The following is a 20,803-nucleotide window of genomic DNA, read 5'->3' on the forward strand; positions in this document are numbered from 1 at the left end:
GTTTCCAAAATAAAAGCTTCTCTCATCGTTCACTAAAACTGCCTCGGGGGCTAAGCTCATAGAGTTATGGCTAAGCTTTGTGACTGATACATAAACATTCACAAGAATGCATTATATGGCGTAGTTGACGACGTCTGGTAGTTGAGGACCTGTTATATAATTATCCAGAACCCTTTTGGTGTGTGTGTGTGATTTTTTTTTATAATATCTTACGTAGATTCCGGTGGCATACATATTCTTCTTTGTTGGTGAATGTTCACTGTTTTATGGCTGTTATTTCCACCACCTGGTGGCCTGAAAGAGAAACTGCACTCATTCATGTCCTGATGAGCAACATAGTTATTCAACAAGTCACATTTCCTGTTAGGACTAAGGAATGGAATTCAAAAGATGTGTTGTTTTTGCACTTGTTCCAGATAAGAGAAATATACCTGGTTTTATATATAGGCAATGAGGATGACAAACTCTTTGGTTGATAATGGATAAACATAACAATGTCAATAAGGATGACAAGGGACTTGTTTTATTACTTGATTCCTTCAAATATGTAGTTCTGACCTTCAACCAGATAAAGGAAACCTGGGGCTAGTTATGACCTTCAGCCAGATAAAGGGGGTAGTTTAATTAGGTGTAGGTTAGTATTTTGCCTTTATTGATAATATATACACAATAAGTTGACAGGAAACAGGGAGAGAGATGGGGACACACAGAAAAGTTCATCGGGATTGGGACTCGAACACGCGACACTCACTCTGGCTAGGTGCCTGGACCGCTATGCCGGCCCAGGCCAGGATAGTATTAGTCAGTGTTTGGTTGAAATATATGGTAGGCCTACATATAAGTGGACACTAATGTTTGTTTTTTTTACCCATTTTGGTATTAGCATCATGTTATGCTTTAGCTATTGAAAAATAGAAGATCTACAAGCTCATAGCGCGCCAGACGAGCGGCGAGCTATACGAGCTTGTAGGTCTGCTATTTTTGAAAAATCGAAGAATGACCGACATATAGAAACATAGCTTTTCCAGAAAACTGTCAGGATGTAGAAGAACATTTTTTAGAATCTGATCTCAGGTAAAAAATGGGTTAAAGCAGCACTCGTTGTTTCCTGTTGAGCCAGCATCTTTTATTCACACCTCAGAATTCTGACAAAATATCAACACCACTGCCTGAACACAAATGCTGCAAGATCCAAAGTCTATCATACACTGGGGTTAACACACACACACACACACACACACACACACACACACACACAGAGTAGGCCTACAGTCACGAAGTGTTTCTAACTTTCACTGACTTATATGTCACTGCATAGATATGAAAAGAACAGGTATCTCTCTCACTCACACACACACACACACACACACACACACACACACACACACACACAATGTAAACATATAGTGTAAAACATCATCATAGAAGCATAATTGTGTTGACCCTAACCCGGGGTGGGTGTCACACTGAATTCCCCATTTTGTGTGTAAAAAGTGGAACGACCTCTGCCGCGCATCACAGCTGGCTGCTCTATAAAAAAAATGATATGAACTGATGCAGGATCAAATTAAAAGTTTCTAAAAGCCTAATTTATCGCAGTGTGAGCCAAGCTATGGCTCATGGGTGGCGCGTTTATAGCTCCGACATCCACGGCTCAGCTCACACGGAATAGAATTATGTTTGGCTTAGTTAACAGTCCAGTTATAAACGTTAAAACAGAAAAAGTCTCTTACATGTACTGAAAACTGAGGTGGAGTACAGGAAGACGACAAAAGAAACTATGTCAAATAAAATGTGTACCGATTAAACATCGAAACATGCGGCCGCTATTCGTTTTAACCAAACGTACCTTGTAACGCTTAACGCATGCTCCGTCGCGTGTCGCGGGGTCCGCGCGCCGAAAACAGGCAAACCATGATACGCTCTCAACACATCGCGGATGCTTTGCGTTTTGCGAGCTTATAGGTCGGTTATTTTCGGCGCGCGACACCCGTCGCACGGCGACTTAAATCGAGGCGAAGACGAGCTATACTCCCCCCGTCCCGCCGTAGAGGTCAGAATGCCACCGGCAGGCAGGCATGCAGTACTTCTCTAGTGGTTTCATCACACTGGGAGTATAGGCCTATACTGGGGTTTATACGTTGACCGTGACGTCATGGACTCCCAGTATTACATTTTGAACAACACAGAACTGTATACCTCTGTCGAAGCCGTTTACACTACATTCTAAATGCACCATTTAGTAGTTCCATGGCATCCTGACTGATCATCTCAAATGCTTGAGGCATACTGTATACGACTAAACTGTCAACTATGAGTCCAGTTAGACAGACTGCACACTAAAACACACACACACACACAGACAGACAGACAGACAGACAGACAGACCGTTGTGTACGTATGTGAGTCTAGCAGGTTATAGAACAGAGGTATAAGCATTAAGACACAATGGTGAAAGTAGGGGGAATGTCGCTGTGGACAAACTTCACAGCTTAATACATACATACAGACTGTAGTGCAGGACCAGTGCCTACTGTATAATGTGCTTTTATATCAGCATGGAGTGGAATGTATAGCGGTTACATTGTTTTCCGATCACAGGGGAGGGGGGGTCTGAAAGGCCTGGAGTCACATGGAGAAAAAAAAAGACACGATTTTCAATCTTGAAGCCTGAAAATCTGTTCTTGTCGTTGCCATTAAGTGACACACAGTCGGTATTTTACCGAGCTGCTGTCTGTCTGGGACTTTGAGAGTTTTTTGTTTTTTTTGTTTCTCCTCTCGTCACCGGTCAGTCGACACTCCAGAACCGTGCCTCCGAGGAGGAGCAACGGTTCTCCCTGTGAGTCGACACCTTTCAGACCTCCTCAAGTGTTTATGGAGAGAAGACAAGATTACAGTATTATGTATCTGTGTGACTGAAACGACGACAGGTCATCGAAGTATACATCTGCGGAGCCTAACACGAATATATTACGTTGCATAGAGGCATAATAATCCTTATGGCTAATATCTGAGCAGAACAGCCTGACACACACACACATGCACACACTCACGTGCGCGCGCGCGCGCGCGCACACACACACACACACACACACACACACACACAGAGGGACAGGTACAGACAGACAGGCCACTTATTAAATGAGAAGGCAGTGTTACTGTACACCTCACAACGTGCAAACACGCATGCACGCACACACACACACACACACACACCAGCACAATCATTGGCAGCTCAGACTAAAGAAACCCAGCTATACTGTTGTATCCGTCCCGACATTGCTGGAAAACAGGGCTCAAACTAAATAAATACAAAGAATTAATCCAACAAAAAACTAAACTTAAACTTAAAAATGATGCCTTTGCTAATTTTAAACTCTACATGTCCGTCTCCTCACTAATACGTCATAGGTGAGCCAGACACTTTTTGTAGTCTCTCTCTCTCACACACTCTCTCTCTCACACACACACACACACACACACACACACACACACACACACACACACACACACACACACACTCTATGTACACATACTACTGAGGCAGTCCTGTTCTGGTCCATTCCAGTTAAATCCAGTCCACTAGGTCCTTACAGCCCTGTTCTCTACCCAGTCCTCAGAGCTCCCATCCGCAATTGCATTCCACGTCCTTTATCCTGGACATTCCATGTGGATCGCAAATGGTATCGGTCAAAACCAGCCCATTATAAGTCAAACCAAAGCCGGTTCCGTTCTCCCATAAGACACTTCCTCCTTCTCCGTGATTGTACCGCCCTCGTCTGGCTCTCTCTCCGTCTCCTCATTGGTCCAGCTGTTAGTGGTGTGCTGAGTTGATTGGCTGGTTGACAGCCTGGTCCCTTGGCGGTCGCCGACTACAACCAGTATACATGTGCTTGTGTTGATAATCATAGTCTCCCTGTATAGCAGAAGCCCCACAACAGCCTCTTTACAGGCTCGTTTGACACTTCGCAAAATCGTCGTTTCGAGCGACGGCGAGCGGCAGCTAAAGTAACAACAGAGTCGAGACGGGTGACGGGTAAGCCTCGAGAATGCTCCGTCTCAAAGAGAGTGTATACACCTTCCCGATGAAGCTCTATACCGTATCTCCGCGATGAACATTTCAGGGTCTAATTTCCAGAGCGAATTACAGCAGCACTGCAGACTGAGCGGATTCGGTCGAAGTGTCACACTCTTCTCCGAGGGGCTGTTCTGCACTACAGAACCACTAACGTCTCCTCCCCACCCTGCAGCCTTCTCCCTCATGTGGGGTATAAACTGAGGTTTGGCATGGGAACTATACAGACACAGAACTATATGCCTGTGACGTGCTGCAGTGTGTTCCATGAATCCCCCCGCTGAACATATACCCCACTCCGCTCTGAGCTATCAGTCTAAGGCTGTGGTGGTGTCCACTCATTATGCCATGGAGGGTGCGTACAGGTTTTTTAAAATCCCAATCAAACACTACATATCAGCTGATTAATTCACTAATAATTATCCCCCCCCCCACAGCGTCGTTGGTTAAAGTTTTTTTGTGAAATGATATCGCGTTAAGTGTTTTGTTTCACTGTAAAACCTCGGTCCCTTCATGACACGTCGTTTGGACACCGCCGATGTACGATATGAACATGTTTATATCGGTCCCGCGACGACACAGTCGAAGGTGCAACATACTAGCTATCGTCGATGCAGTGCGTTTGTACAGGGGTATAAGGTTGTGTTATCAAACTAACTATAGAGCAACAGGGGAGAGCAGGGCATTAGCACTCCACGCCCCTCCTATACTGATCTGAGATCAGTTCCCTGATGGGCTCAGACTGTATCTCCGCAGGCACAGACATCGTCGTAAAAAACATCGCGGGTTCAAAATCTGGGCTTTTGACGTCCCCCGTCCCCCGTCCCCCCCCCCGTCTCTCAACTGTGCCGTCTTAACAATGCCGGAACGCCTTTAAAAAAAAAGACCTGCCTCGTTTCTTTTTTACGTTTAGATTTAGTTTTTTTTAAAGGAGTCGTGGTCCTTAGCAGTAGGACCTGGTTTGGCTCCAGGGGGCTCCGGGCAGACTGCCCTGTCGGACCAGGCCTCTCTGACCCCTCATGGCCGCCCCGGGGTCGGGGATCATCTCCCTCCGGGGCGGGTAGAGGGGCTGCGGTGGCGGCGGAGGGTATACGTGACTCGTGTGGTGCTGCGGTTGGCTCTGAGCGCCGGGCGGCGGCGGGTATACGTTCCCCCTCATGGGACCCCCGAAGGGAGCCGAGGAGGGCTGGTGGGAGGGGTACGAGGAGCGGTGGTGGGGGTAGGGGGGTTCCTGGTACCCGGAGCGGGCCGGGAAGGGGCTGTGCTCGGCAGCGGCGGCGGGGGCGGTGGACGCCTCCTCCTCCGAGCGGTGGAACCTCAGGACCTGGTCGCCGGAGGGCAGGACGTCAAACACCTGCCGGGAGGAGGGACCATTAATTCAACAATTGATTAGGTGACAACATTATCGATTAATAATCGATAAGCACACACACACACACACACACACCTCCCCTCTGCCGTGCTTTATGGAGTCTGTCTACTTTCTAACCAAAAGCCCTTGAATATGATGGAATATGGGATTACTGTGATTATGGTAAGCTCACACTTCATATCACACACGCGCACACGCACACACACGCACACACGCACACACGCACACACACACACACAAACACACACACACACACACACAAGCAGCTAGCGCCCGTACCTGCCGGTAGCGCTGGCCGCCCGCCGAGGCGGCGCGCCACCACGCCTCCCCGCGCTGCGCCGCCTGGTGGTGGTAGGGCGGGGGAGGGGGAGCGGGGGCGTAGGGGTTGGGGGGGTGCAGTGCGTGCGGCGGGGAGGCGGCGGCGGCGGTCTCCTCTCTCTCCTCCTGCGTCATCTTCTCCATCAGCAGAGCGGCGATGTCGTGGCCGGACATGACGGCGGGGGGAGGGGGAGGAGGGGGGGGAGGGGTGACGTCGCGACCCCGCGACGACCCCTCGGGGGGGCTTTTTTCCCCCGACCGCCACTCTCCTCTCCCGTCCATGGCTCCTCCTCCTCCTCCTCCTCCTCCTCCTCCTCCTCCTCCGTCCTCCCTCCTCTCTCCTCGTTCTCGTTCGTCCGTCCCGCCGTCCGTTCCGTGGCCGCTGCGGCGGCCGGCGGCCGCGTCTCCTCCGTCCGAGTCCGGCGTGGTGGCGGGTGGTTCGGGAGCCGTGGGGGAGGGGCTGAGAGACGGCGGCGAGGGAGAGGAGGAGGAGGAGGAGGAGTCTCTCCTCGGGTGGTCCCGGTGGTCGCCGCCGGGGGGCGTGAGGAGCAGCGGGGAGAGGAGGAGAGGGGAGGACGGGGGATGGGGAGGGGGAGGGGGAGGGTCCAGGTCGCTGGTGGCCCAGCCGCGACTCGCGGGAGCAGAGGAGGAGGAGGAGGAGGAGACGTACGGGGGAGGGGGAGGGAGAGGGGCGGAGGAGGAGGAGGCGAACGGGTAGTTGACGTAGACGGGTTCCGGGCGGTCGCTGCCGCCGCCGTGCTGCCCCCCCGCGGCGGCGGCGGCGGCAGAGGCGGCGGGCGCCTCGTCCGGCTGCGAGCGGTAGTACACCCGGCCGTTCTGGAAGTACGGGTGGAGGGGGGCGGGGTGGGCCGGGGGGGGCGCAACGGCGGCGTTGCCCCCGGGGGGGGCCAGCAGCGCGGCGGCGTTGTTGTTGTTGGAGACGAGCGGGGAGAAGGAGGCGTTGGCCAGCGGGTGCATCTCGTTGCGCGCCGCCGGCGGCAGCCGCTGGAGGCGGGGCCTGTTGTTGCCGCCGCCGCCGCCGTCGTCGTGGCAACGCAGGGAGCGGGAGGCGGCCCAGGCTCTGGTGGCGTCCGACGACCACAGCTGGCCGCCCCGCCTCCCGCCGCCGCCGTCCGCCCCGCCCCCCGGGTAGCCATGGTAAGCCGGTCCGCCGCCGCCGCGGGACAGGGGTCTGCCGCCGGGGCGCTCGCCGCACAGGAAGTCCTCTGACCTCATGTTGAGGTAGGCGTGGCGGGCGTAGCTGGGCGGGCCGGAGGGGGAGGGGTGGGGGTCGCCCCCCCCCCGGGGGGCCCCGATCTCGTAGTAGAAGTTCTCCATCTTCCCCTGGTCGTCAGCGGGGAAGGAGGAGGCCAGGGGGTGAGCCTACACGGGGGGAGAAGAGGAACAGGAGGTCACCGTTATACAAAAATGAACATTGGAACGTTACAATATGTGACTACATTTGACTGAGGTGACTGCCATTGGGGTTTTTTTAAAGGTATATTCAGTGATTTCACTCAAAAAAACCGTAGGTTTCGTTTTTGCCTTGGGACCCAAGCTTTCATCCAATCAGGATAGAGAACCAAAAAAACGAAACCTAAGGTTTTTTGACCCCCCCAGGGGTTAACTGGGGACAGGGAGGAACTCCTTATATGGTAGTAGAGAGGATTATCACAACAAAACAAAAAAATAAAGTGATATTTGAATTAAGTGAAATCACTGAATATACCTTTAATTTTCGTTTTTTCATGTCATTTGAAAACAAAGGGAATCATAGCTTCAAATTGATTGTTGTATATGTACTGTGTGTATACACTGTACCATGGCGGAGGCGGGCGGCGGAGGGCAGGCGGGGACCGGCTGGCTAGCGGCCCGGGCAGCGTGGTACCGCGCCAGCCTGTCCGGAGCTCCGCTCAGACGCTCGGAGAAGGCCCGGGCCAGCGGGGGCGGCTGCTGCTGGCCGCCGCCGCCGCCCGGCGGCTCCCCCACCAGGCGACGCACCCTGTCGGCGTCCAGGGAGCGCCGCAGCTCCGACCGGGTCAGAGGGTTGTGGTGGTGGTCGCGGCTATGATGCTCCCCCCTGGGGGGCCCCCCGGGGGCCACCTGGAGAGCCAGGGAGTCTCTGTTCCTCTGGGACGTCGTCAGGGGGACGTCTCGGTCCCGCTGGGGCGGCGCCACCAGGTCCAGGGGTTTGGGCGGCACCTTGGGTCTCCCGGGCTGATGAGCGATGGCCTGGGACAGCGGAGAGCTCTCGGACCTGGAGTTGAGGGTTGTCACAGTTGTTATTTGAGAGAGAGAGAGAATCACATTTATTATTGTCATAATTAGGGGGGCACAATTATGAAATTATGACCGATATCCGGTTATTTGCAGGGTCATATCTGCTGATACCGATTCTGACCGAATCCGATATTATACAGAGGACCACAATGGAAACAAGTCTAGGCCCTATAGGGCCCGAAGCCTGTAAAATAAAGTATTCAATCAATTGATAAATAGCATAATACTGCACTGTGTCTGTTTTCACAACTGAATGCCTACTGAATGAGACAAGTACACAAATTAAATGTAGATTTTTTTATTTATTTTTTGCTGGTAAAAAAACGATCACATAATCTATCATTTTGAGACCATTCATACCGATATGGCATTTTTATGGCCGATATGGCCTATTCCGATTATGCTACCGAAAATGTTTTTTTAACTAAAATATTGGCTTCTGGGGGGGGGGGGGCCTGCCTGGAACTACATATTTTGAGATGGGCGTCCGACGTCCGTGGCCCAATAGAGATAATTCTGGGGGTCCTCGACATAGAAAAACATGGGTTTTTCAGAAAATAATATTTGATATTTTAAGTACATTAATAGAACCACTACAGACTACACTAGGGCATTCACTTCTAGTCAACTACCTATTATGTAAAAATTAAAAAAATATATATATATTTGTACATTTAAAAAATGTGTACATTGGTGACTATCTGATCTTGAGGCCTACAAAATCGGTGAAATAAACTTTTTATTTATTTTTCTTATCAACTAGGCAACTCGTACCAACAAGGTCGACTAGTGGATTTACTAGTCGACGACTAGTTTGCTTAATTCCCTAGAATACACTAAATGTGTATGACGGTGACTAACCTGGAGTGGTGCATGTGGAGCTGGGAGGACTGGGAGGACTGGGGATACGCCATGGACTGCGACTGGGAGTGCTGGGAGTGCTGCAGCTGAGGCTGCTGGGCCGCCAGCGCCAACACCGAGATGTTCTGGGTGGAGACGGAGGCAGACACCGTGGTGAGGGCGGCGGAGGAGGCGTGAGAAGAGGCGGTTGTGGTCGTCGTGGTCGTGGTGGTCTTCTGGTGCAGGTGAGGGGCGGAGAGCTGGCGGCCGTACGCGGGAGGCTTCCGCCTGTCCGGCCGCGGCGCGTCGGAGGAGGGGGGGCTTCGCCTGGAGCCGCCCCCCCCGTGGTGGCTCTGATTGGTGTAGACGGGGCTGGGGGTGTGTTCGTCTCCCGAGGAGCAGCTGCCGCCCGACTGGTCGGTGGCCACGGAGTCGGAGACGGACGTCTCGGAGGACAGGGTGCCGGTGTCCTGGAAGATGCACGTAAACAAACGCACGTGTTAAAACTCTTTAAGCGCCACCTGGTGGTCACCAGTTTAGGCTCCGAGTGCCCATTATAAAGAAAGAAAGAATTTGTAATTCTATTATGCATGTAATGTGCATGTCATCACCTGTACACCAGATTAGAGGAATTTTCTAAATATTTTTTTTAATATATATTTTTTTAATTCCCAAGGGAGAGACGTCTTGACGCCCGTGGCATCCATTACGTCAAGACGTCTGATTGACGTCTTGACGTTTTTGGCTACTAAACAGTATTAAGAGTGGGAATGAGGTACATTTGGATTTACATGTCATTTCAACGGTGCCATGGCAAAAATAAGAAAACAGTAAGGAAACAAATCTGAGATCAAACAAAAAAAAGACATATTTTGCCACTTCAGTCAGGACAACTCATGAATGGAATATAGATTTATTGAATATAAAATGACCATATATATATATATTTATTATGGTTTGGCGATAAATTGGATCTGCTTTTTTAGGTACTCTGATCAAGCGCATCAGTCCCCCAACCATATAGGGACTCCGAATCCCCCGCGTACCGAAACAGCAGATCCAAAACGACAGGTGGTAGCTGGGGTGGAGGAGGGTGAGACAGGTGGTAGCTGGGGTGGAGGAGGGTGAGCAGCAAGCAAGCAGGATGATACCAGCCGGTAATATGAAGATGGTGTGATTGAATGAGGTGAATCATGTGAGCGAGAACGTGACGCCGAGGTCAGGCGTCCCCGCAATGAACGGCCGCCGGCAAACTGCACTGAGTTTCCTGGACTGAGAACTTGCTCTGCGCACGTCTGTGACAGGCGCTATGCAATTGTTCGAATGCCCCCCCCATGCCCCCCCTTTCAAAAATAGCTAAAATCGAAATTAACAACCAATAACAACCAAAAACACGAATCTCGGTTGAAAAACAAAAACAACGTGGTCCTTTAATCTATACCGTTCTCATTGGTGCTTTTAAATGAAAGTGCTATTTATTCAAACTTTATGGATTCTTTGATTAGGGGATGCTTCCTATAGCTGTCAATTTATACCCCCCGTTGTAATGGTAAGGTTGGCGTCACTTGCCGGAAATTGCTAGCGCACCTCGCGAAAAGTGCAACGGAATGCTCTCTGGCTTTAACCCATTCTGACCTGAGATCAGATTCATACCAGGTTTCCACTGGACACACACTGGTCTGATTAACCCATTCTGACCTGAGATCAGATTTAAAAAAATGTCAGTCGTTCTTCGATTTTTCAAAAACAGCAGACCTACAAGCTCGTAGCGCGCCACTCGGTGGCGCGCTATTTAAAGGGTGACTTGACAAAGTCACCCTTTAAATAAGTGTGTGTGTGTGTGTGTGTGTGTGTGTGTGTGTGTGTGTGTGTGTATGTGTGTGTGTGTGTGTGTATGTGTGTGTGTGTGTTGTGGGGTCTCGAGAGCGACACCCCGCGATGGTAAGTGCGTTGCCAGGGCAACCAGACACGCTGTCAGACAGAAGAAGCCTCGGGCCGTTAGGAACGCCCTCGGCCGTGTGATAGGGAATATATACGTCCCGAATCTCCTCCTCCGCCAGCTGGAGCTGATGGATCGACCGCACCCAAATCAGCAAGCGGCCACACCCGTCATATAAAAAGGAAGACTCAGTCTACGTCTGACAGCGGCTGGTTCACACACACATGCTCACGGAGGCACGCACGGCACACCGTCGGGGGGTAAGACGACACACACACCTCCACCGAACACACATTCATGTGAATAGCTCTGCATGTCTTAACTGTCATTCTCCTCTCATCACAGGCTTTTAGGAACGGTCCAGGGAATGTCCGAGGGACAGAGACACTCGGACTGTATGAGTAAAATATAGAGACGGGAGTTCCAAGTCCGCATATCGCGCGGCGGGAGGGTGGCAGCCCCGCCACAGTGACAGCGACAAGGACACTACCCAAAATAAGGTCGGAAAGAAACCTATAATTCTTGAGTCTACTATTGAGGCCTGTCTAGCGAACAGGCGCTCATTATATACGCCAGGGTGGCAAAACGGCTAGTGCTCTCTTGGAGCTGGAACCCGCTAGGGGAGAAGACCCGCTACAGTTAAAGATAAAGACCGATGACGTCACGAAGCAAGGCAGCGCCGTCACCTCTTATCGTTATTAAAACCACAGCCCTCCAGTGAGGAGCGAGCTATCAGAGACTGTACAAACCTGAGTTGAAATCTAATCTTCTGTTCTCATCCTCTCCAGGCTGGCGACGACGCCTGTGAAACTTAAATTGTATGGAATATAATTTATGCTGAACCTACGTGGGGTTTCTCCTGCATGCATTCTGTATACTTTGCTGCTAAACAAATAAAGAGCCGTTTGAAACTGCTGCAATCCCCTGTTCCGCCTGCTCCTTGACCACTGAGACTCCACAGTGTATGTGTGTGTGTGTGTGTGTGTGTGTGTGTGTGTGTGTGTGTGTGACTTTACCACATTTTTTTAAACTTGGCATAGGCCTATATACATCTAAAGTAGGTTCCTCCTCAAACTAGAGGCTTATGTGTGAAAACACTTTGGGTCAATACAGTGCAGTGACAAATATGACCCTCCCCCAAACACAGGCCAATTGTGTTTGTATGGACACTTGACAAAGCCAAAGCCAGGCACTTTACCACTGCGCCACCCAAGTGCTGAATTTATTGTCTCCTGATGGTCTCACGGTGTTAACGCAAAGTTACCGTCTCAGAAACCACTGAATCAAGCCTACACTCCCTCATCAAACAAACAATCACACCTAGTGTGAACTGAGTGGTGCAACTATACATTTAATGTTATATAGTTACTGTACTGTACTGTGCTCTGTACGGCATTGTAGTGTACGGGGCGACCCCAGGGGGCCGGACCGGTTCCGGCGAGCCGCCCGGCGTCCGAAACGGTGTGGCGGTCCGTGTGGGGTTCCCCGGACTGTATAGTAGTGTACTCTGTGCCACTTTACTCTGTGCTGTACTCTACTGGCCACTTTAGGTGTTGCTGCTGTCCGTGCTCAGACATACAGACAAACATAGGGGGACACGCATTGCTGCGTATTGGAGTGGAGGCACTGCTCAAAAATAAATCACACTCGATAAAACTCCATCGATTTCTCTGCCACATGACATCTGTTTTTTTTCTTTACTTCATTAAAAGTCCATAGACTTGGCTGCCATAAGACGTGATTTCCCGAAAGCCAGACGTCGGAAAGGTCTAGCGCCCCCTCAAAAAACACATTTTATAATATCTTAACATAACTTAACACCTGGTAAATTTGCACAATCGAGATGTAATTTCCTATTATTTAACACACCTGTGTGTGTGTCCTGGTGGCCTGGCCCGGCGGCGTGCTTTCTGCAGCGTTATTGCTCATCCAGGCAGAGAGGGGGCGCTGCACCACAGAGGAGTACACGGTGGGTTCAGCATCAGCTGACAGAGAGAGCTGGTGGAGAGAGTCTCTGTCGGCCTGAGGATGGCAGAACGAGACGCATGGGGGGGGGGGGGGGTCAGATCGACATATGGAATGAATTCTTTACTGGCCATATACTGCATGGAGCGTGTCTTGAGTGTACAGGGTTTGATGTGGTCAGATCAACATATGGAATGTCAGAACAGGTCAGCTGCATATATAGAGATCTAAGGGAGGCAGTGTCTTGAGTGTACAGGGTTTGATGAGGGACTAGAGCCTACATTTCCGGACCCGTTGAGAACTCTAGTTTCCTGTGGGACAATGGAGGTTTGAATTGAATATGTCATGGAGGGAGGGAGGGAGGGGGGGAACGTTACCTTGCTGCTGGGGTGGTAGGGCGGGGAGGAGCCCTGACGGAGGGCACGGTTGGCGCTTTCTGCCAGGACCAGAGCCATGAGGCGGGCAGGGTTTTTAGGAGGGGGTGGGGGTGGCTGCTGGGGGGGCAGAGGGGCTCCGGTGGGTCCTGGTATACCTGGAGAGAGAGAGAGAGAGAGAGACAGACAGACAGCGAGACAGAGAGAGGGAGAGACAGTTCATAAACACAAGGAATATATACTTTGACAAAACAGACAGACATGGACAGACATACATGACTACTGACACTTACCACAGCACGTTAAATAACACGTTTAGACAGGCTGAACAGAGACACTCCAAGGCCAGTGAGTGGATGCGTTTCCTCCAACTGCGCCTTGGTCTCTGCCCCCGGGGACTCCTCCCAGTGGGACGTGCCTCGAGGACCTCCCTAGGGAGACGCCCGAGAGGCATCCTAAAACCAGATGCCCCGAACCACCTAAGCTGGCTCCTTTTCCAGGCGAAAAAAGCAGCGACTCTACTCCGAGTCTCTCTCGTGACTGAACTTGAAAGGGAGATGCCGGCCGCCCGTCGAAAGAAAACTCATTTTGGCCGCTTGTATTCGCGGCCTTATTCTCATGAACCCACACTTCATGACCATATAGGTGAGAGTAGGAACGAAGATTGCTCGGTAGACAGAGAGCTTTGCCTTCTGGCTCAACTCTCTTCTCGTCACAACAGTGCATCATGTAACTATACGTAACACTTATTATAGTGTCACAGGTGTTATTTACAATACCTTCGTTGTAAAACATTCTCTTTCTTTTCACATTTTCCTCCGTGTTTTGTTAGACCGTCTCCAGCTACTACTTCTTCCCAATATTCAAAACCATTTAAAAGTAGCGCGTGTGGCTGAGCTTCGGCAGGAACTGTGTGGCGTGTATTACGGTGATTTATTCACACACAATAATGAGATCCAAAAATGTTGTACTGAAACGTTCAACAGAAAACACTGAGACTAGAGAAAAATAAGATCAACACAAGCAAAATGTAATATTTTGTCTCCTGCAATTGCTTAGCCTGGAAACCAGACGAATCGGTCAGTGCAAAACAAAATTGTCCTCTGCCGATTTGGTCTGAGCCCTGCGTGGTTGTGATTGGATTGCTTGGTTGTGATTGGATTTGCCTGCGCTCGAAGTTGCGGGGCACCAATCAGGACCCAGTAAGCAAACCACCAGAGGTATGTTTTTAATTCGCCCCCTTGGAACTGCAGGTTATACACAGAGCTTCCAGACTAATATCTATGCAGTGATATCAGTCTGGCAACGCCAGGCCATTCTCTCTCACCTTTGACAGACCCGGGCACGGACGTCCCCAGTTTGCTGTGGAGCTCCTGCTGGCAGCTGTCACTCAGCTGGAAGTCACATGACCTCAGCAACATGGAGATCATCTGAGGGGGCGGGCCCGAGCCACCATGGGCAGCGGGCTGCTGCGATTCGCCCGACGGTCGGCCAATCATCTCTAAAACCTGACAGGACGCGAAAGGAAGACAAGTTGATTGGCCGGGGCAGAAATGGAGAGCTATTATGGATATTATGGGAGAGTGTAGAGAAATCAACTGAGAGGTCAGAGTGAGTTTACAGGATCTAGACGAGTGGTTTAACACCATAATATTGACTAATAAGCAGTAATAAACGTGTGGAAGTCAACATTGTTGTCACAGTTTAATTTCAATACAATGCAATTAGTGATTAACCCATTGACAAACACATGTTGCATACTGACCTTGGCAGGGACGCTGATGGCGATTGGTTGAGAGATGTCCATTGTTGGTGCCTTGGGTGGAGGTTTAGAAGACAAAGCATGGACCATCTACATAGGAGACAACATGACATACTGTAAGCCAGCGGAAATAGTATAAGTATATACTGTATATTGTATGTGCATATATACAGTATAATATATATTCCAAACACGTTAAAGAAGTCCCACCTTCTTAGTGAAGGACCGCCTCTCCGGGGCGGGGAAAGCAATTTGAGAAGCATTCTGACTCGCTGCCTCGCCTTGCTCTGGGCTGCTATTGGATGGCCGGTGCTGACAGAACACCTGCTGTGGCGGCGCCGTGGCAGCCAGGATCAAACTCCGCCGGGCAACAGCTTCCGACTGGTTGAGCACCGAGTCTGGATCCTCCGTGATTGGACGCTGGACTTGGTGGTTGAGGCAGTGATAGGCCGGAGGGCTGCCCGCGGGAGGAGAGTCCCGAGCACTGCCCAGTCCGATTGGCCCGTCCTCCAGGAAGGTGGGGCTAAAGTCGATGACGTCCTCGGCCATCCAGGAAGACGCTGGCTCCTGATTGGAGAAATCTGGCATCATGTAAACGCCGTCTCCATCCTCGTCCTCGTCTTCCTCATCTCCATCGCCGTCATCCTCCTGAGCCGCAACAAACACATTTAAACAGTTCACCCAACTACCTCTGCAGGTTGGAGAACCCTTAATCAACACCCATTACGAGCATTCACTGTTTGGAACTATACAGTAGTGTTTGGAACTATACAGTAGTGTTTGGAACTATACAGTAGTGTTTGGAACTATACAATAGTGTTTGGAACTATACAGTAGTGTTTGGAACTATGCAATAGTGTTTGGAACTATACAGTAGTGTTTGTGTTTGGAACTATACAGTAGTGTTTGGAACTATACAGTAGTGTTTGGAACTATACAATAGTGTTTGGAACTATACAGTAGTGTTTGGAACTATACAGTAGTGTTTGGAACTATACAATAGTGTTTGGAACTATACAGTAGTGTTTGGAACTATACAGTAGTGTTTGGAACTATACAGTAGTGTTTGGAACTATACAGTAGTGTTTGGAACTATACAATAGTGTTTGGAACTATACAGTAGTGTTTGGAACTATACAGTAGTGTTTGGAACTATACAGTAGTGTTTGGAACTATACAGTAGTGTTTGGAACTATACAGTAGTGTGTGTTTGGAACTATACAGTAGTGTTTGGAACTATACAGTAGTGTGTGTTTGGAACTATACAGTAGTGTTTGGAACTATACAGTAGTGTTTGGAACTATACAGTAGTGTGTGTTTGGAACTATACAGTAGTGTTTGGAACTATACAGTAGTGTGTGTTTGGAACTATACAGTAGTGTTTGGAACTATACAGTAGTGTTTGGAACTATACAGTAGTGTGTGTTTGGAACTATACAGTAGTGTTTGGAACTATACAGTAGTGTTTGGAACTATACAGTAGTGTTTGGAACTATACAGTAGTGTTTGGAACTATACAGTAGTGTTTGGAACTATACAGTAGTGTTTGGAACTATACAATAGTGTTTGGAACTATACAGTAGTGTTTGGAACTATACAATAGTGTTTGGAACTATACAGTAGTGTTTGGAACTATACAGTAGTGTTTGGAACTATACAGTAGTGTTTGGAACTATACAGTAGTGTTTGGAACTATACAGTAGTGTTTGGAACTATACAGTAGTGTTTGGAACTATACAATAGTGTTTGGAACTATTGCTTGCCCGCATGGCAACCAATAGTGGAAAACGCGTTACTTCCTCATTCTTCTTGCTCAAGAGGTCTTCCCGGGTCTCCCCGAACCGAACATATCCGAGAGCCGCACAGGTCGGGTCTGTTTCATTACGGTCAATCGGGTTATATCCTAATACCTCGAGTTCTGGGTCTATTTATCGAATCGCTAGCAGAGTAGAGCGGATAGAGAGTGGATCCGAGAAGACTCAGAGAAGCACTGCTGATCGGGAGAGAGGAGCACGAAGTGCTGTGTAACTCGTGTGAGGATATATACGCTGACCTAGGATCAGCAGCACTGCAGCACATTAAGAAACGGTTGAGCATGTGCATGCATACTGGCATAGGGTGTGCCAGTTACACACACACACACACACACACACACACACACACACACACCTCAGCTGTGCTGAACTGAAAGTTAGTAAAAAATGACATGATAATGTTTACCGTGATTATGGTAAGCTTATGGTAAGCCATAGAGTAAAAAATAAAATGAAATCACACCCGTGTGAACTGAGTGGTGCAACTCCCTTCTCCCCCTCCTCTCTCTCTCTCTGTCTCATTAGCAGGCAACAGTGCAGCACTATCTCTCTCTCCGTTTCTGGCAAACAGCGCCCCTACTGGTACTAATAGTCATTCTCGTGCTCATGGCCACATAGGTAGGTGTGTACACGGACATTGCTGTTCCTTGGAGTGGTTGCACCACTCAAAAACTAAAACACATCGGTGCATCCCTAATTTTAACAACATTAACTTGTTTAACTACATTAAACAAGTGTGTTCAAACGGTTCATGTGTTTTAGAGAGTGTACAGAGAAATTCAAAAGAGACATTCTCTCAGAGTCGGAAGACGTTGAACTCGACAATTTCATCTCGACGAAGAAGGAACACAAGATTTAAAAAACGTGGTTTACCTCCTCGTCGCGGTTGTCGTGGCGCTGTTCCCCTGGCAACAGGCTGTCATAGGAGCGGGAGGAGGGCAGGCGCGACGGGGGGCGGTGCGCGTGGAGATGGGTTTCCATGGCAGCAGCCAATGACAGGCCATCGCTACTGGATCGAGGCCGGCGCAACCGCTGGACCTCCCCTGGTGCTAGAGAGACACAGAGAGAGACACAGAGAGAGAGAGAGAGAGAGAGAGAGAGAGAGAGAGAGAGAGAGAGGAGAGACCGAAGAAGGGAGCAGTAAGCCAAATATATTCTGTAATCATATAGCTGTGTGTTATTCAATATAATCACACACACATATTTGCCCTGGTTGGGGAGCGTGATACAATGACAGAGAGGGCGACAAGCCATATCAGCCCTAGGGCCGGTAACAGTATGTTAATGTGACACCATGTGCTGCAATGTGTTCGATTTTCTTCTAGAGGTGCACGGATTTGAAATTATGACTGAAACCCGATCTCCGATTATTTGCAGGGTCATATTGGCCGATGCCGATATATGACTATATTTATATTATATATTATATTATTACCGGTATATTATATTCATATTGAACTCGTGTTATATTTATATGAATGTTTTGTTTTGCTGGTGAAAGTAGACAGCTGACTGGCTGCTCTGCGAGTACAAAGCCATTGACGGTCACATTATCACTACATTATCAATATCGGTGAAAATAACCAGGATCATTTTGAGATCGGTTCGATGCCGTTATATGGCATTTTTCGTCCGGTTTCGATACGCCACCGATTATATTGTGCATCTATACTATTTTCTTGTTGTCTTTTCGCCTACTTTGGTTTCTCCACCTCTGGTGGACTTATTTTGTATTATTATTATATATATCTCTGGCAAGGTTCCAAGCAAGCTGGCGCAAAAACACTGCTTGTCTACTGAAGGCTCATGTGGTTGTAGCTTTGGGTTTGTGAAGAACACATTATCACTTGGAGATTCATCATAGCTCTGTAGCAACCCTGGGTCCGCGATGGGATAACCCGACAACGAATAACTGGGTGATAATAATGATCGTTGATTTATGACATGTCATCATTAGATTATGGTAATGTGATACTAACCTGGCCCACTGTGCTGAGAAGACAAACTCTCCTCACTCTTAGCTGACCTGAGAGTCACACTGTCCACGTGACAACCTGGCACACACACACAAGCGGGAAAGGGAGATAAGGAGTTATTTATGTTATATTTGTTCAGGTGGAAAATGTTACTTTTCAGGATAAAAATGCATTAGATGCAAACGTACCAGATCTACAGGCTCAAAAGACAACGCGACGTGCGATGTAAAAATGAACCCAGAAGGGTTTTGATTCGAAATTCAACTTTTAAGTTGTAATAGAGCAGAAACTTGGTTAAGAAAAAGAGATTCATTTCAACATTCTCTGAAATGGAAACCGAAACTGGGACTTTTGACACTGTAGTGTTAGTATGACGAAGTAGTAGGGAATGCATTTATGTAATTTATTTAAAAAAAAACGAGATACGAGATACGAGGTACGAGATTTCAGCTCAGACAGCAACGGTATGGAATACAGGTTAGCGACATGTGACTTGACACGCGAACAGAACAGATTACGCCAGGCACGTGAACACATAAGACATCAAAGGGGGCTTCAGCCCCTGCCCTTTTTACCCGTCTGTAAAACAACTGCCCTTTCCAGACCACGAAGGCAGCATTTACTGATGGTGAAAGAAATGCAAATGCCACACCATACTGGAAGAAGGCAGCAGGAGAATTGCTTTATACAGCCCCAAGTCTCCTGAACTTGAACGCACATAAGCAGCATTTCGCGTTGAAACTAAATTGTTTCTAAATCCATGTCGTACGCCCTGCATCTCTGCTGGGTTTGCGCACCGAAAATAGCTGATCTATACAAGCTGATTTTAGATATTTTTGTCCAAAAGTGCCCTCTTACGGGATTTCAGCCCCTGCCTCTGTGTAACACTCTCTGCACGTCCCTGGGTTTGCGTTACGTACCAGCGTTGGACATGGTGGGCTGGAACAGGGAGCTGATCCTCATTGGCTTACGGGTCGACCTCCCGATGGCGAAGAAGGTCTTCCAGCTTCCTGCACTCTTCCTCTCCTTCAGGCCCCTCTTCCTCCTACAGAGACATCTTTCGATCAACATCTGGACTCACGTTTCAATCAACATCTTGGACTCACGTTTCAATCAACATCTGGACTCATGTTTCAATCAACATCTGGACTTTTTTTCAACCAAGGTTCAGGTGAGTGTTATTTTTTTTTCATTTGCTGCTTTCTTTCGTTTTAGCGATTTTAGCTATTTTTGACAGGTGGGCCGGGGACATTCAAACATGGGGCTGAATATGTAATTTTTTTACAACATTTTACGGCGATTTCTTTATTAATATTTACTAGTCTATAGTCCTACTAGACCCCATGAAATTACATCTGGCCTCATCTTTTACTTTCTCTAATAGGAACCTAAAACATTAACCGTGGTTGAACAAAACAAAAGTTGTCCTTTAAAGTACAATGAAACACTTCTTGAACCCTAAACCCTTAAGTCCCAACTCTCGGCACGTCATGATAGGCGGACATTTGGAGATAGATTTGAATAGATTTAAGTTGACTTCAAATGCATCTAGAGATTTGACTACTTTTAAATAGAAGTGTGTAGATTTCAATACTTTAAATAGATTCCAGTCATATTCAAAGCATCAATAAATTGCAGTAGATTTGAATAGAGTACATTGCAATAGTTTTCAATAGATGCCAATACTTTATTTCAGTACAGTGATACTTTCAGTGGCTTTGAAGACAGATTTCAATACATTTCAATACTTCGGTGTGAATTGTGTTGACCAAAACTAAACAATTCATATTCATTATGATTAAATAGGAAACTAAACTAAATGGTGTGTTATTCAAAAGAATAAATCAGAATTTGCTGTCAAGATGAACACTGGCATGACTAAGACTAAAACATGCAAAGACTAAGAGAAAAAAAGACTAAAAGAGTAAAAGACTAAGATATGATATTTAGTCAACTAAGACTAGGCTAAGACTAAACAAACTATTTCTGGTGACTAAATAGGACTCAAGCTAAATGGTGTTATTCAAAAGACTGAATCAGAATTTGCTGTCAAAATTAACACTGCGATATTTTCAATAGATTTAAATT

At 48.3% G+C, this 20,803-nt stretch overlaps 1 protein-coding gene across 5 annotated transcripts in view; it reads right to left on the reverse strand.

Moving 5' to 3' along the window:
* Positions 1-4,771: 4,771 nt before the first annotated feature.
* Positions 4,772-20,803, reverse strand: part of arhgap33 (Rho GTPase activating protein 33) — a 68,621-nt gene continuing 52,589 nt past the window's right edge. For 4 of the 5 annotated variants that reach the window (XM_080767202.1, XM_080767201.1, XM_080767200.1 and 1 more), the window contains exons 18-29: positions 19,636-19,760; positions 18,719-18,793; positions 17,613-17,788; positions 15,136-15,573; positions 14,929-15,015; positions 14,491-14,671; positions 13,167-13,321; positions 12,694-12,846; positions 8,907-9,355; positions 7,587-8,022; positions 5,727-7,148; positions 4,772-5,429 (exon numbers count right to left, since the gene is read on the reverse strand). In XM_080767202.1, coding sequence (XP_080623328.1) covers positions 5,019-5,429; positions 5,727-7,148; positions 7,587-8,022; positions 8,907-9,355; positions 12,694-12,846; positions 13,167-13,321; positions 14,491-14,671; positions 14,929-15,015; positions 15,136-15,573; positions 17,613-17,788; positions 18,719-18,793; positions 19,636-19,760 — 4,108 coding nt within the window. In that variant the 3' untranslated portion in view covers positions 4,772-5,018. The remainder of the gene's footprint in view (positions 5,430-5,726; positions 7,149-7,586; positions 8,023-8,906; positions 9,356-12,693; positions 12,847-13,166; positions 13,322-14,490; positions 14,672-14,928; positions 15,016-15,135; positions 15,574-17,612; positions 17,789-18,718; positions 18,794-19,635; positions 19,761-20,803) is intronic. The other variant, XM_080767204.1, reaches the window with a different exon arrangement.

The sequence above is a fragment of the Protomyctophum bolini genome (assembly GCF_963924005.1).
Source record: "Protomyctophum bolini genome assembly, chromosome: 7".
In the NCBI taxonomy this organism is placed as follows: domain Eukaryota; kingdom Metazoa; phylum Chordata; class Actinopteri; order Myctophiformes; family Myctophidae; genus Protomyctophum; species Protomyctophum bolini.